Source organism: Drosophila novamexicana, unplaced genomic scaffold (assembly GCF_003285875.2).
Source record: "Drosophila novamexicana strain 15010-1031.04,08,12 unplaced genomic scaffold, DnovRS2.1 tig00001415-arrow-arrow-pilon, whole genome shotgun sequence".
Lineage (NCBI taxonomy): Eukaryota > Metazoa > Arthropoda > Insecta > Diptera > Drosophilidae > Drosophila > Drosophila novamexicana.
In genome coordinates this window covers 500,152-513,529 of record NW_020824856.1, presented here as the reverse complement: position 1 = coordinate 513,529, position 13,378 = coordinate 500,152, and the positions used below count along the sequence as shown (strand labels likewise).

Sequence of the window (13,378 nt, the reverse complement as noted above, 5' to 3'; positions counted from 1 at the left end):
ATAAATACAAAAATCTTTATATCTATACCAATAGTACAAAAATCGATATATCCCAATGCATATATGCACACACAATTATTGTACCCAACGGATGTGTCCCTAATGTACGTAATGTCTGAGTGTATAACAGATATGTATATGAATATAAATATACATATTTGAAATGCGTAACCTTTGCTAATGGCCTTTTTCGTATACAAAATTGATAAGCGTTCCACAGTTTCAAGTTTCCAGTTTTATTATTTGTTAGAAATGAGCTCAAAGCAAACAACATCTACAACAACAACAAAAATGAGAACAAAATCATCCAACTACAACAAAGACTAAAAAAAAAACGAGTGCATTTTATAATTGTGAGTACTCGATTCGACATTTTCAGCGGAATTGGGGTCGCCGTTGCACCCGAATACCCCGTTTCCCAGGTGAATGCGCGGGGGGTTTAATTGTGCGAAAGAGATGCACGAAGAGAGAAGAGACAACATTTTATGTAAGTCATCAAACTCAATCAAATCAAATCAAATGTGCAAAATTCTATTTTTTTTCTACCATTTTTCGGAATTTCTATATTTGTTTTTTTTTTAACATTTCTTCCGGTTGCAATTAAAGCGCATAATCAAGCTGCAGAGCATAATTGCGGCACGTTTTGAAAGGCCTACAAACCGCCCACCTCCCACCTCCCCCTCTCGCCGCCCACCACCCCCTCTCGCCAGCCCATTCTCAAGTCGCGCAGCTCACAAGTTCAAATGAAATTGGGCACACTTTCGAGCAAGATTCAACTGCAACGACTTGTCCATGCGCTGCGATAATTCAACTTATTGTTAAGCGGTTAACCGGTTTGCCAACGAACCGGTTCAAGCCGGACATTCAAACCCGAATCGCACTTTCATTATCTTCCAACTGTTTAAGCTTTGAACCAGACCGAGTGGAATTTTCATATACCACATATAGAACCGTAAAGAGGATTAGTTGGAAAGCGACCCGAACCTAAGCTAGAACTGAATACTTAAAAGAGTTAGAATCAGAATATAGTTTTGGAAAACTCTCTTAACTCAATAAATGTAATTATAAAATTTAAAGCAAAATTTCGAGCTCTAGCTTTAGCTTAGAAATGTGAAAAACCAGACAACTTTTTTAAATGGCAAACAATTCTTTTTTAAAAAAAACCCAAAAGTTCCAAAATTGTAGCTCACCTAGAGCAAATGCTAATTTTTGTAAATTTTCAAGAACTATTTTTCCAACTATTTATATTTAAACTAATAAAATTCAATATCTTAGTTCACACATATATTAAACGAATGTAATTAATCCATTTCATACAAATGTATACAATATTTTTGCGCATTCACAAAGATCGTGCCTAGAGCAGGTTTAGCGGTTGGGTAACTCCAGCGCCTCGAACAACCTGTTTTGCATCTGAACAACAAAAAATATCAGAGTGCATGCGCTCAAAAATGCAAACTATCCCATGATCATGCATATAGATATATATAAAAAATATAGTATAATATTTAATATAAATAAAAGTTCCATTTAACCTCTTCAAAGTTTTTATTAAGATTATGATTGTAAAAACATTTTTTTCAATTCTCATAATTTTATAGAAAAGTATTTTCCAGATAGGAAGCATTACAGCAGACCGCACAGGGAGGGAGAGAAAGAGAGAGAGAGAGAGAGAGAGAGAGAGACGGTCAAAAGGACAGAGCTGCATTCGGAAAGCCAGACAAAAGCTGCTTGCCATACAACCAGCATAAGGTACGGCACGCCTTAAAACTCAAATGCCCCAAGCGAATCGAGGTAGCGCAGCCTTCTGCGGCCCAAACCTACGCTAAATACTGCGACAGCGACTACAGCAGCTCATTAATAGAAAAGGAAAACAAGTAAATGCGCTCCAGTTACACGTGCTCGACTAGGGTATACCCTACAACAAAATATAAGCAGGCATGATAAATGATATAACTGGGGAGTTTATGGCTCTTAAAGCTCTTAAAGATGGCATATTAAAGTGTGTGTATACCAAAGCCCAAGGCTGTACCTACAATGATGTGTTTGTTTTTAATATAGTGGAAAGGGGGAGAAGTACCTTCCAATTTATGCCAAATTTGGTGTCTCTAGTTCATATATGCTTCAAGATAGATCGGACAGACGGACGGGCAGACCACGGACAGACAGACAGACAGACGGTGAGACAGTGGAAAAAGATGTCGAATTCGACTCGACAGATTAGGAACACAATGATATATGTATACAAATCTTCTGATTCCCTAAGTCGCACATACTTGACTAACTTCGGTGCTTATAGTCCGATCCTTATGAAATTTGCAAAGCTTGATTATGTCAAGCAAAACATGTGCGTAAGGCTCTAGCTATATTTTAAATATATATGTTCTATATACAAAGTTTAGGATTTGTAGCTCTGACATTTCTCCAGTTATGCTCAAAGAATAATGAACAACAATCGATATTTATCGATTTTATGAAAAGTATCGAAAAAGAAATGAAACCTATTTCGCTGTAGTTTTCAGTCAAGCGGACATAGATCGAATAGAAGAGCGAGTCCTGGGAACAGAGATGCCTTCTTCTGCCTGTTACGTACATGTGCACAAAACCAAGTTACCCGTTGCCAATGGGTTTACAGGGTATACAAACAAAAGCAACAACAAGCGCAAAGACGAAGCGGATGCCCGTTTCGCAGCGGCAGCTGTGTCTCTGTCGCTGGCCTCAGGTCCCAGGTCTCAGGTCTCAGTCGTGCGCTGAATCTCTGACCAGTTGGTTGTGTTTATGCCTCGTATTAACTCGAAGAAGTAGCGCAAAGTGATAATAAAATACAACAACAATCGTGCAAAGCAACAAAAAAAAACAGCAACAGCAACAAAATGCGTTGCCTGGCATTGAGCGCGTTGTTTGTTTGCGTTGTCATCGCCGGCCAGTGCCGAATTACAGGTAGGTAGATTTCAAAGAAGGTAAAATATATATATATTGTACGACTTACCTGTTGATTCACACCTGGTAGCTGGCTACAGGAGCGAAATTGAGATAACGCCAGCGCCAGATGTGGAGACAACGACCAAGAAATCCGGCTGGTTCGGCGGCTTCAAGAAGTTCTTCGGCAGCAGCAGCAGCAGCGACGCCGCCAGCTCCACCTCAACAACAACAACAACAACAACATCGACGACAACAACAACCACAGCAAAGCCGCCCCAGAAGCTGCCGCCGCTTGTCATTTCGCATGCGCCGCTTATGCCGCTGGGACCGCGTCCGGATACGCCCAGCTCATCGCCCTTTGGCTCGACGCCCGCTCACGGCCCACAATGGCCGGCGGTGGCACAGCCGACGGCAGGTCAGCAGCCGGTGCTGCCAACTGCGGCGACAACGGGCCGCCTGGGCGCCGCTGGCGTCGCTGGCGGCTCGACAGCGCCCAATTTGCCGCCCGGCTTTGCGCCTTATCGGCCACAGAAGCCGCAGCCGAGCGGCTTTGACTTGAGCTATTCGGGCGGCGGTGCAGCAGGCGCTGCGGGCGGTGGCGCTGCGCCACACCCGGGCTTTGGCCTGGCGCCGCTTACCAGCAGCACGACGACGAGCACCTCGACCACGACTACGACCACGAGCACACAGCGACCGCGCACGAATGTGCAGCCGGGCTTCATTGATGTGCGCTTTGGCAGCTCCACGACCAGCACGGTGAGGCCAGCACAGCAGAAGGATGAGTTTCCCACGTTGCCGGTGCCGCGACGACCCTCGCTGAAGGAGGATTATCCGGCATTGCCCACGCCGAAAACGCCCGGCTCGCCAACGCCAAGCACGCCAACATCGCCATCCGCCTGGCAGGCGCCGTTGCCGACGCCCGTTCATCCAGCTGTGCCGGCTGTCAAGCCAGCTCCGGCAGCTGTTACGCCCGGCACGCCAGCTGGCAGCACGAGTGGCGGCGGTGGTGGTGTCTCCTTTGTGCCGCACACGGCTGGCTCCACGACAACCGTGCGACCGGGCTTTCAGTCGACGGGAAATTCGGTGGCCACCGACGATGAGATACGTCAGCTAACCGAACAGCTGTACACCAAGGAGTCCAACAGCCAGCTGAGCCACATAACCGTGAATCTGCAGGGACGCACGCGCTCCATTGACAGCGGCGATGAGGCGCCGCAGCCGTAAGTAAAAGAAAATATATCAATTTCCTGATGCAGTGCAGCCAAATGCAAATGGTTTCCATTGGCAGGCTGCTGAGCGTGGATGCCAAGGCCTTGGAGCCGTCGACCATTGCCAAGATGCGGCTGTTGTTCAACAATTACGAGCAGGACACGCTGGTCAATGAGCATGTGACCGCCAACGAGCGTAAGGAGGAGAATGAGTTCCTTGACGCTGTGATGGCCACGAGCGTAATGCGGCAGGCCATGCTGTTCCTGCAGCAGAAGGGCCTGGTCACGCCCGATCCGAAAACGCATCGCGATCTTGTCAAGGAGCTGTGGTTCACCCAGTATTCGCGCGGACAGGGCAAAATCGGTAGCTCCGGCTTCGAGCATGTCTTTGTGCACGAGGTGAAGAACGGCACCATCATTGGCTTCCATAACTGGGTCTATGTCAGCGAGGAGGAGCAGGCCGGTCGCTTCGACTACAAGGGCTACATGAAGGAGCAGGACATTGGCACGGTAAGCCTAGCTAGTATTCAAGTGCCCAGTAAACACTTTATCCGTATTTCATCACACCTTTGCAGAAGGGCAAAGTGCTGAAGGTGCGGTTCGCGCATCAGGGCCTGAACAAGCCGGTGGACACCATGTTCATTGGCACCTCGCCGGAGCTGGAGCTGGCCCTGTACACTGTCTGCTTTCAGCTGCGTCCGGATCGCACCTGCCCCGTCTCTCTGGGCAACAGCAAGTTCGGCATTGTCACCTATTCGTGGCGCTACAGAGGCAAGAGCCTCATTGGCAGCGCCTATCCTGAGATTTGAGCCGCATGCCACAGCTCAACACAAAGTTGCTTTGCCTTTATCTCCCTCTTTCTCTCTCTCTCTATCTATTGAGTAAACAATTTTTTTTCTTCTTTGTATAATAAATAAACACTATAAATTTATGTTCGCGTTGATGCAACAAAAAAGAGCGCACTTTAAATGATTGAATTGCGATAAAAGTTGCCTGTTGCTTGCACAAAAAACATCGATTACAATTTTCGATACCATTCGAGTAAGTAGCAAATGCAGCAACTATCGCAGCAATAGTATCGAATAGCTTGCTGGTCAAAAATAAACAGCGCACTATAACTGCAACATATTGGCTAGTTAGCAAGTTTAAAAATGTATTAATAAGATCAATTGAAAAATTGTGATTAGAAAACAATCTTTTGATAACAAGCTGAGTAGTTGATAACAGTAAGGCGATTATTTGCATGCAAGTACTTGCAGCGATTAATCGTTGAATATGCCATCGCTGGGCACATCACTAATCGCCAGTCTTTCTAGAGTTTTCAGCTGACAAGTACGTACGTCTCGAACAAAGAATAAGCAGTCAAACGATTTTTATTAATTTGAAAAACAAGTCAACAAACTATAGTCGCAGTTTTAATCAAATTGAAGACCCCACAATGGATTTCGGTGCACTGCTGCACTATGCCAAAAAGAACAACGATGCAGCCACTAAAGAAGAGGTTGGTTTTGTGTGTGTGGGTTTACTTTCGCTTAAAACTCCTAAATACGGGTAAGATGCACTTTTATTGCTAATAACACCAAATGGTAAACAAAAGCGCTCTGCACATATGGTAAGCAGCACGCCACAGCTCTGACCGTGCCACAACTCTTCTTATCGTTAACGGCCAGAATGTACCCCACCAAGTGGGTCATTCAGTGACCCCAAAATGTGGTGTGTGCGTGTGTGGGTGTGCGAGTGTGTGTGTGCTGTCTCAGTGAGAGGGTGGTGAAGGGGGGTGGGGCAGTTGTCCAATCTCAACAAGTGGCTCACATTTCTCTTATCCCTCTCAAGCAGGGAAAGTACTATAGCACGAAATATGCGCCGCCGAAAAAGGAGAGCAAGGAGAGCAAACAGCTGTCCAGCAATATACAGAAATTCCTGAAGAAGCGCGAGGCGGAGGAGGCGGAACGCAAGCGACAGGAGCGCGAGAAGCTAAACAGCCTGCTGGCCATGCGTGACGAGAAGTCCAAGAATAAGATACGCAAAATGTTGAAGGTCACAAAATCGGCTAACAAATCGGTGCTGGAGGATGCCAAGGACTGTGATAATATGGCGCTGGGCGCCGGCGAACAGCCGGAGGGCGATGACTATGGCTATGTGTCGACCGAGGCGAATGCCTTATATCAGAAATACATTGAGAAGGTCAAGGATGTGCAGGAGGATAAGGGCTTTGCGCCCAGTCGTCCGCAATCTGTACGCGATCTATCCGGCACCAAGGAGCGCGTCAAGGCGGCCATAACACGCGAACGGGAGGAGGCCAAAACGCATACACGCCAGCGCATCAGCCATGGCTCGACGCCACGCTCCACAGACAAGGAGCCGCAGGTGGCGCGCGCATATGGCACCGCGGACAAGAAGCTCTACGATCCGGATGCCGAGCGGCGGGACGAGGAGCGCAAGAAGCGCGAGGAGGAACAGAAAAAGGCCAAGGTAAAGCGACCAGCGCAGCCGCCGCCCATGGACTTTCAGGCGCTGCTGCGCCTGGCCGAGAAGAAACAGCACGAGCCCGTCAACATTGCCATGCCCGAGAAGAAAAAGGAGCCGGAGCGTCTGCTGTCGGCGCGAGAGAAGCGCGAACAGGAGGAGCGCCAGCGATGGAAGGAGCAGCGTGCCGAGCGCGAACGCATGCGCGAAACGGAGGCGAAGGCCAAGGAGCAGCGCAAAGAGAACGGCAACAGCCAGCAGCGCGTCATGGCGCCAAACGGACGCATACCCAAGCTGAATAAGGCGCCGCCCGCCAAAGCTCCAGCCGGAGCAGCAATTCCGTCCAGTGCCAGCGAATCCAAAACAAAGCCCACAAGTGATAGCCTTAAACGGCCGGCGAGCACAGCGCCCAGCAGCTCCAGCGCCAAACTCAGTGCCAGTACAAAGCCAGCCAGCGGGAGCGGGAGCGGGAGCAGCAGCAATGCCGCCAAACGTCCGCCCGCGGCCAGCAGCGGGACAAGGCCAGTCTCAGCTGGAGCTGCAGCTGGTGCGGCTGCTTCTGCTTCTGCCTCAGCCGGGGCCAACGCCAAGCCCAGTGGAAGTTTGCAATCTCGTAATCCGTATGCGTCCGTCAATAAGAATGGCGGCACACGTGAATTTCCGCCGCGAGACGCCTCCAAGACGCGTGCATTTCCGCCAGCCGATGTCCAGCGACCGACCAACCGCCGGCCGTTGCCAGTCGATGCACGTGGACGTGGTGGAGCGCCCGCAACCGGACGCAAGCCAGCCGAGCCGGGCAACAAAAGTGAGTGCCGTTTCAAGAATTAGAAGCTGTTAACTAACTATGATACCCATAATGTTTAATTCAATTGTAATTAATCATAAGCTAAATAGAAATTAATCTTTTCGTAATTAATTAATGAATTCATTAATTACTTAAGTAGTTAATTTTGCCATCTTCGAGCCGTAATTAATTTTAAAGCAAGCTCTTGAGCTTTGAAACTTTTTAAAGTTAAATCATAAAATGCCCAGCTTAGTTAATTAGCCAGTCTTAAGCCAAACCTTTCTATTGTAATTACTTAAGTATTTACTTTATTTTTTTGGCGTAAATTACTTAAGTAATTAAAAGTAATTAGCTTAGCTTTACTATAGTTAATATTGTTATGAACTAAACTCAAATTTGCAATAATTTTGCAGGACGCATTTATGATGATGATTCCGAGTATGATTCCGAGCTGGACGACTTTATTGACGATGGCGACTGCGAGGAGGATATATCATCGCATATACGCGACATCTTTGGCTATGATAAGCGCCGATATCGCGATCTCGACGAGGATGATGCCCAAATGGAATCCAGCTTTGCTCAAGTGCAGCGCGAAGAGTTTATTAGTAAGAAATTAGGTGCGTATGCCCAGTCTGTGCCCCTGCCCCCTCCAAATCTAATTGTGTTCGTTTGTTCGGCAGGTTTACAAGAGGATCTGGAGGATATGCGCATGGAGGCGATGCATAAAAAGCGTAAAATGGCCAAAAAGCGACCAACGCGCATCGACGACTAATTCGAACCGCCGCCCGCCCTCCGCCACAACTTTCCGAACACACACACACACACACACACATCTCAATTCTGAGCAGCGCCCCTTGAAAGTCTTTTCTCTCTCGAGGCACACTCAACCAAATTAAAGTTCAGTCCGATTGCCCTGAACTTATGGGGATGATGTTATGTGGCGCTGCTTTTAGTTAATTTGTTAAATTAAATGCAATAATTTTTGTTTCGTTTAGATACCTTAATTTGGTGCCGTAGTTTAGTGCAAGACCAAACCCTTATGCAATATGAACACACACACACACACACACACACACACACTCAAGCAGAAGGAAACACAAAGAAATTTCATATTTTTGCTACCCGTTCAAATTGATTGTACATTTACAAGCCATTGCATATCTCAATTATGTTTATACACATTGTTGTTGTATACTCTGTAAAACTGTTTCCACACACATCAGATATATATATATTTATATATATATAGTGTGTCATGGAACCCCTTTTATTGGTACTCCCAACTGCTGTCAACAATATACACGAAATTATCAAATTTCCAATGAATAAATTAATTTTTTAAATTCCATTTTCATTCAGACTGATCGACAGTTGATTTGAAATATATATTCTTAGTCATGTCCGTCTCTTAAGTTCGATTCGCTTCCTTATGAAATCATATAGCTATTCTCTTATGAACCCTATTTCTGTTTTATAAAATTTATTTTATTTTACGACTTGCAGCTTGCCTCTCGCATATTTAGCCAAATTTTATCAGCATCGAAATACTATAACCTTTAGATCTTTAGGCTCGTATCGCAAATTTCTTCAGCAATTATGCGTTTCACAATTTTTCTTTTATGCAAAGTTTTTCGATCTTTTTTTTTTAACTAGCTTATGTGACCCATTTTCTTATAATATAATTTTCATAATTATCATATAATAATTTACACGATATTCTGTTTATATTTATATTATTTCGGAGCTTGTTCTAACAAAGACAATTATGAATATAAATATTGTTTATATTGTCTTTGGCTCTATTTTATAATTATTTAAAGATAGTTCTCAGGGCTACAATTTTTAAAATGTTCTTTATCTTTTTAATTGATTAAATTGTTTATTTATTTTAGTTAGTTTGTAAAAGTTGTGAAATATGCGTTTTTTTAAAGAATTTTTTAAGAATTCTCTCTCTCTCTCTCTCTCTCTCTATCTCTCTATCTCTCTCTCTCTCTCGTTCTGTTTCTCTTTCGTGTGACCAACAATATTATCTCTTTTTTTTTATAAGAAAAACCACCTCTTATCTCTTGTGGTCTAGCTTTCTGTGATTGTTTCTGATCTTATCTTTTATATAATCTTAACCTGGCCAAAGTGCCGGCTCCCTTTGAACTCGGCGCGTGGACAAGCTGGAGTTGGGAAATTTGGTATGTGGCTAGACAAATACCAGATGTAGTCAAATTTATTGAACGATTTCAGAGAAACACATATTCGGGTAATATATTCGCGGGCGTGAGCATGTGTGTGTGTGTGTGTGTGTGTGTTCTTCCGGCTGAGATCACGCATCAATTGTCATTGAAGAGCTCAACGACAACGGCGCTGCCGATGCGTCGATGATCGCAGACGGGCTCCGGTTCGGTGTCCATGTAGCCAATGGCTGTTAGGGCCGAGTATGCCTTGTTTTTGGGCAAAAAGTTGACCTTGTGACCGAGGCTGAGCAGATGATTGATCGTATGGTTGGGCACCTCTGGCTCCGAGTCGACCACCATGGGCGCCAGCTGATGATGCAGCCGGCCGCCGTTGACCGCCTCCTGGATGGGTTCGCGTAGCACAAAATAATGTAGAATGGTCTGTGCAACAGATGTGGTGATTCTGGAGCCGCCGGCGCCGCCAACCACGAGCGCCACATTGCCGGCATCGTCGAGAATAATGCTGGGGCAGGTGGAGGACATGGGTCGCTTGCCGGGCTTAATATAGTTGGCCGGACTGGCGGGTATGCCATAGGCATTCGCCAGGCCCGGCGTAGAGAAATCGTCCATCTCGTCGTTCAGTATGAAGCCCGTCTGGCGGGAGCGCACCTTGGCGCCCAGATGACCATTGATTGTGCTGGTCACCGAGATGGCATCGCCATTTGGCGCCAGCACCGAAATGTGCGCCGTGCCATGATCCTCGACATTGCTGAAATTGGCGCCATAATAGGACATATCCTCAAATGTGCGATCGTCCAGGATGAGCTTGCGTATCTCGGCCGCAAAGTCCGGATCGATCAGACTCTCGTATGTCTCCTGCACCGAGGGCTCATAATGTATGTCGCCCAAATTGGTGCGATGCCCGTATGCATGCTTGAAGGTCTCAATCAAACGATGCCAATACTTGTCCCTGCTGCTCGTATACATCGGTTCCATGACATTTAAAATAAATGTCAGAACGGCGCCGCTGCTGGGCAATGGCGAGGTGTACAGTTCATGTCCATTGTCGAAGCGAGCGCGCAGCGGTTGCTCCCAACGCACTCTGCAGTCGGCGAAAGAGAGAGAACGAGCATAGCATTAGCTAAAAACGAACAATTCAAATTGCGCGCCACTGTCTGGCAACGCCACGTCAACAACAAGCTCACGATATGTTATCGATTAATGTTTAGTGCGGAGCGATTAATCGTGTTTATGCTTAACTGTTATTTGCATCGAACAGATTTAACTGCGACATCTTTGCAGACACAAAAACAAACAAAGCGAATTAAAAGAAACAGGAATGCTCACTCGTAGTCCTGCAGATCTTGTTCGGTGACAATGCCGCCCATTGCCTGTATATCCTCGGCGAGCATGCGGCCAATGCGACCGCCGCGATAGATGACCTGCGCCCCCTCGGTGGCCACAATTTCCAGGGTATCGGCGAGCACGCGACGATACATGATCTCGCCCTCCTTGTAGGGATTATTGGTAGCCGGATTTATGAATATCTCTGCCATTGAGATCTCGTTGCGTATGATATCCTCATTGTTGGCCAACACGCCCGCCAAATAGCGTGACACCAGAATGCCACGCCTACACATCTCAATGGTGGGCTGAAAGAGACGCTCCCAGGGCAGCTTGCCGTACTTATCATGCAGCCGCCAATAGCCAAAGATCTCACTGGGCACAGCACAGGATAAAGCGCCCGCCACGTTCGTTTGGCCAACAAACATATCTTGGGTGGCCGCCGCCGGCGCCGTTTCGCGAGCAATCAACGTTTCCACATGGCCCGTCTCCTTGGAGTATATGGTGGCCATAAAGCCACCGCCCACGCCCAGGCTGTGCGGCAGGACAACGCCCTCGCACAGCATTGTCGCAATTGCCGCATCTGCGGCAGATCCACCCTCATCCAATATATTGCCGCCAATCTCGGCACAACCGGCGCCATTGGAGGCCACAGCGCCAATGCGACGACGCTCCGGCTCGCCGGCCAGGCCAAAGATCAGGCCCAAGGTAATGCCCACAATGGCCAGCACCAACAGTATCCAAACGACGGCGAATGTCTTGCAGCAAATGCTGAACAATGTGAAAGCGAGAAAGATTCAGATTTGAGATTAAGCCGACAAGAGATATCCTAATCACACGATCCACTGCCCAATCGGAGACCCATATCATATGGCCTTTCTAGGTATTATTGCTTGAATATTGAGTTCTTGCATCAATAACAACTTTGTTTTTTTCTAGATATCTTAAGCAAACCTGGAGGAAACCTTAAAGAGGCTCAATCCTAGCGGGAGCGAAGATCTCATGAAGCGACGTCTTTCAAAGAAGTGGACAGCCGTTCAAGCAATATCCCATGCTCCTATGCACCTTATATATAAGCAGAATCCTATCGCTCGCCTGGGCAAAACTGATTAATTGTTCACTTTTCCCTATGAAAGTATATCAAAATCTTGCACAAAAGACAACTTTAGAACTCTTCGGTCAATCTATAAAGTTTCTTGTCACACTTCTCACACTTATTTCCTTTTCAAGTCCAGAATCCGTTTCACATTAATTCTCACTTTACTTACGACATTTTGTATTTGTTTTTCTTTTAGAAATCGCTTAAATTAGGTGAAAAAAAAAATAGAATAAATTATGCGCTTGAAACGCGAACCGTTTACCATATAAGAGGAATTGAATGGTAGCCATGACTTTTATAACGATATCCAGGCCCATATCCGGCGATAGCCGAGATATCGAGGGATCGAGATAAGAACCTGTAGATAGACACGGTATTAGCCACGGGCTCTGTCTCTGGGCTGTGGCCCGTATTTTGGCTACGTCATGGCGTGATTTGTGCTAGAAAGTGGGTTTTGTGTGCTGTTGGCTGACTAAGAGACTGGGGCCAAGACCAAAGGAGTTTGCCGACAAGTGCGTAAGTAGTAGATATTTGTGTATATTTGAACCTGAACGTCTAATCAAATCCGTAAGACTTTGATTATATACCAATATTATCTGTGCGCTGATAAGGGCCAATTCTGCATAAGTTAAGGTCAAAACTTAAAATAGTAATTGGAATTAAGCGTTAATCACCTCACAGATGTTAATACATACCAACATTCCATTAGTATTACAAATCAGTTCTCGGTTTATCTATTTATATATATATATATCTATATGTATTTAAATCGTCTTTGTGCTGGGCATTTCATTAGCAGCTGGCGGCACAAATTAATTAGTTTATTAGCTATTTTTAGGCAAACGAATCAAGCATTCAGGCTTAAGATAAATTCTATTTTTCTGCACAGCTGTTAGACTTTGGTCACGTACGTAAAGTACATGGTTAAGCGCTAGCCAAACATAATCTATCGTCAAAGCTATCTCCATATTTTAGTTGTTATTTAAACTCCTATTTGAGATCCGTTAAATTATTCAATTTAAACTTTAACGGTTGTGAATCTTTGGGCGCTGCCCAACATTTAACGAACCCAATTTCGGCTTACCAACACTTATTGTGTGGGTGGTAGCCCGATTATTACCTGATAACTTGTAATCGATAACTCTCGAGCTTTCTCTTTAAAGCTAAAGGTCATATCTCATATTTCTAATAATGTATTAGCAATTAGGCGCAAAAACTAAGTTTCAAAACTATCGGTAAGCAAAACATCTGCTTAAAGCCCCGCTTAAGAATACAAAATACATATTATTTAAAGAAAAAGCCGTAATGCATAAAGTTTTTACATTTGTATAGTTTACATTCGTTTACAAGTGCACACAAAATTCCGTTACTACAGGGCTGCATAGCT

The 13,378-nt window shown here is 45.6% G+C and overlaps 3 protein-coding genes across 4 annotated transcripts; 2 read left to right on the top strand and 1 right to left on the bottom strand.

Moving 5' to 3' along the window:
* Window positions 1–2,737: 2,737 nt before the first annotated feature.
* LOC115767548 (poly(U)-specific endoribonuclease homolog) lies at window positions 2,738–5,063 on the top strand. Its single transcript, XM_030711830.1, has 4 exons — window positions 2,738–2,940; window positions 3,011–4,142; window positions 4,211–4,640; window positions 4,706–5,063. Exons 1-4 carry the CDS (start codon window positions 2,874–2,876, stop codon window positions 4,937–4,939), a joined length of 1,863 nt encoding a protein of 620 aa, XP_030567690.1. The 5' UTR covers window positions 2,738–2,873; the 3' UTR covers window positions 4,940–5,063.
* A 384-nt stretch (window positions 5,064–5,447) lies between these two features.
* On the top strand, window positions 5,448–9,012 carry LOC115767549 (protein SPT2 homolog). 2 transcript variants are annotated; one of them, XM_030711832.1, is made up of 4 exons: window positions 5,448–5,631; window positions 5,967–7,401; window positions 7,794–8,000; window positions 8,064–9,012. In XM_030711832.1, the coding sequence occupies exons 1-4, from the start codon at window positions 5,569–5,571 to the stop codon at window positions 8,153–8,155; spliced, it is 1,797 nt and encodes a 598-aa protein (XP_030567692.1). In that variant the 5' UTR covers window positions 5,448–5,568; the 3' UTR covers window positions 8,156–9,012. The 2 variants fall into 2 exon arrangements, with proteins under 2 accessions (XP_030567692.1, XP_030567691.1); XM_030711831.1 differs by having other exon boundaries at window positions 5,964–7,401.
* Window positions 9,013–9,704: 692 nt separating this feature from the next.
* Window positions 9,705–11,519, bottom strand: LOC115767555 (scoloptoxin SSD14). Its single transcript, XM_030711838.1, has 2 exons — window positions 10,896–11,519; window positions 9,705–10,650 (listed from the first exon to the last, which is right to left on the bottom strand). Exons 1-2 carry the CDS (start codon window positions 11,456–11,458, stop codon window positions 9,705–9,707), a joined length of 1,509 nt encoding a protein of 502 aa, XP_030567698.1. The 5' UTR covers window positions 11,459–11,519.
* Between the last annotated feature and the right edge of the window lie 1,859 nt (window positions 11,520–13,378).

Excerpts from the sequence above, each read along its gene's own strand:
- LOC115767555 (XM_030711838.1), bottom strand. The coding sequence starts at position 11,458 with ATGCTGTGCGAGGGCGTTGTCCTGCCGCACAGCCTGGGCGTGGGCGGT. Across the intron at positions 10,651-10,895 it reads CAAGATCTGCAGGACTACGA|AGTGCGTTGGGAGCAACCGC; the intron begins GTGAGCATTCCT and ends CGCCGACTGCAG.
- LOC115767548 (XM_030711830.1), top strand. The coding sequence starts at position 2,874 with ATGCGTTGCCTGGCATTGAGCGCGTTGTTTGTTTGCGTTGTCATCGCC. Across the intron at positions 2,941-3,010 it reads CGGCCAGTGCCGAATTACAG|CTGGCTACAGGAGCGAAATT; the intron begins GTAGGTAGATTT and ends CACACCTGGTAG. Across the intron at positions 4,143-4,210 it reads GGCGATGAGGCGCCGCAGCC|GCTGCTGAGCGTGGATGCCA; the intron begins GTAAGTAAAAGA and ends TTCCATTGGCAG.
- LOC115767549 (XM_030711831.1), top strand. The coding sequence starts at position 5,569 with ATGGATTTCGGTGCACTGCTGCACTATGCCAAAAAGAACAACGATGCA. Across the intron at positions 5,632-5,963 it reads ATGCAGCCACTAAAGAAGAG|CAGGGAAAGTACTATAGCAC; the intron begins GTTGGTTTTGTG and ends ATCCCTCTCAAG. Across the intron at positions 8,001-8,063 it reads GTTTATTAGTAAGAAATTAG|GTTTACAAGAGGATCTGGAG; the intron begins GTGCGTATGCCC and ends TTTGTTCGGCAG.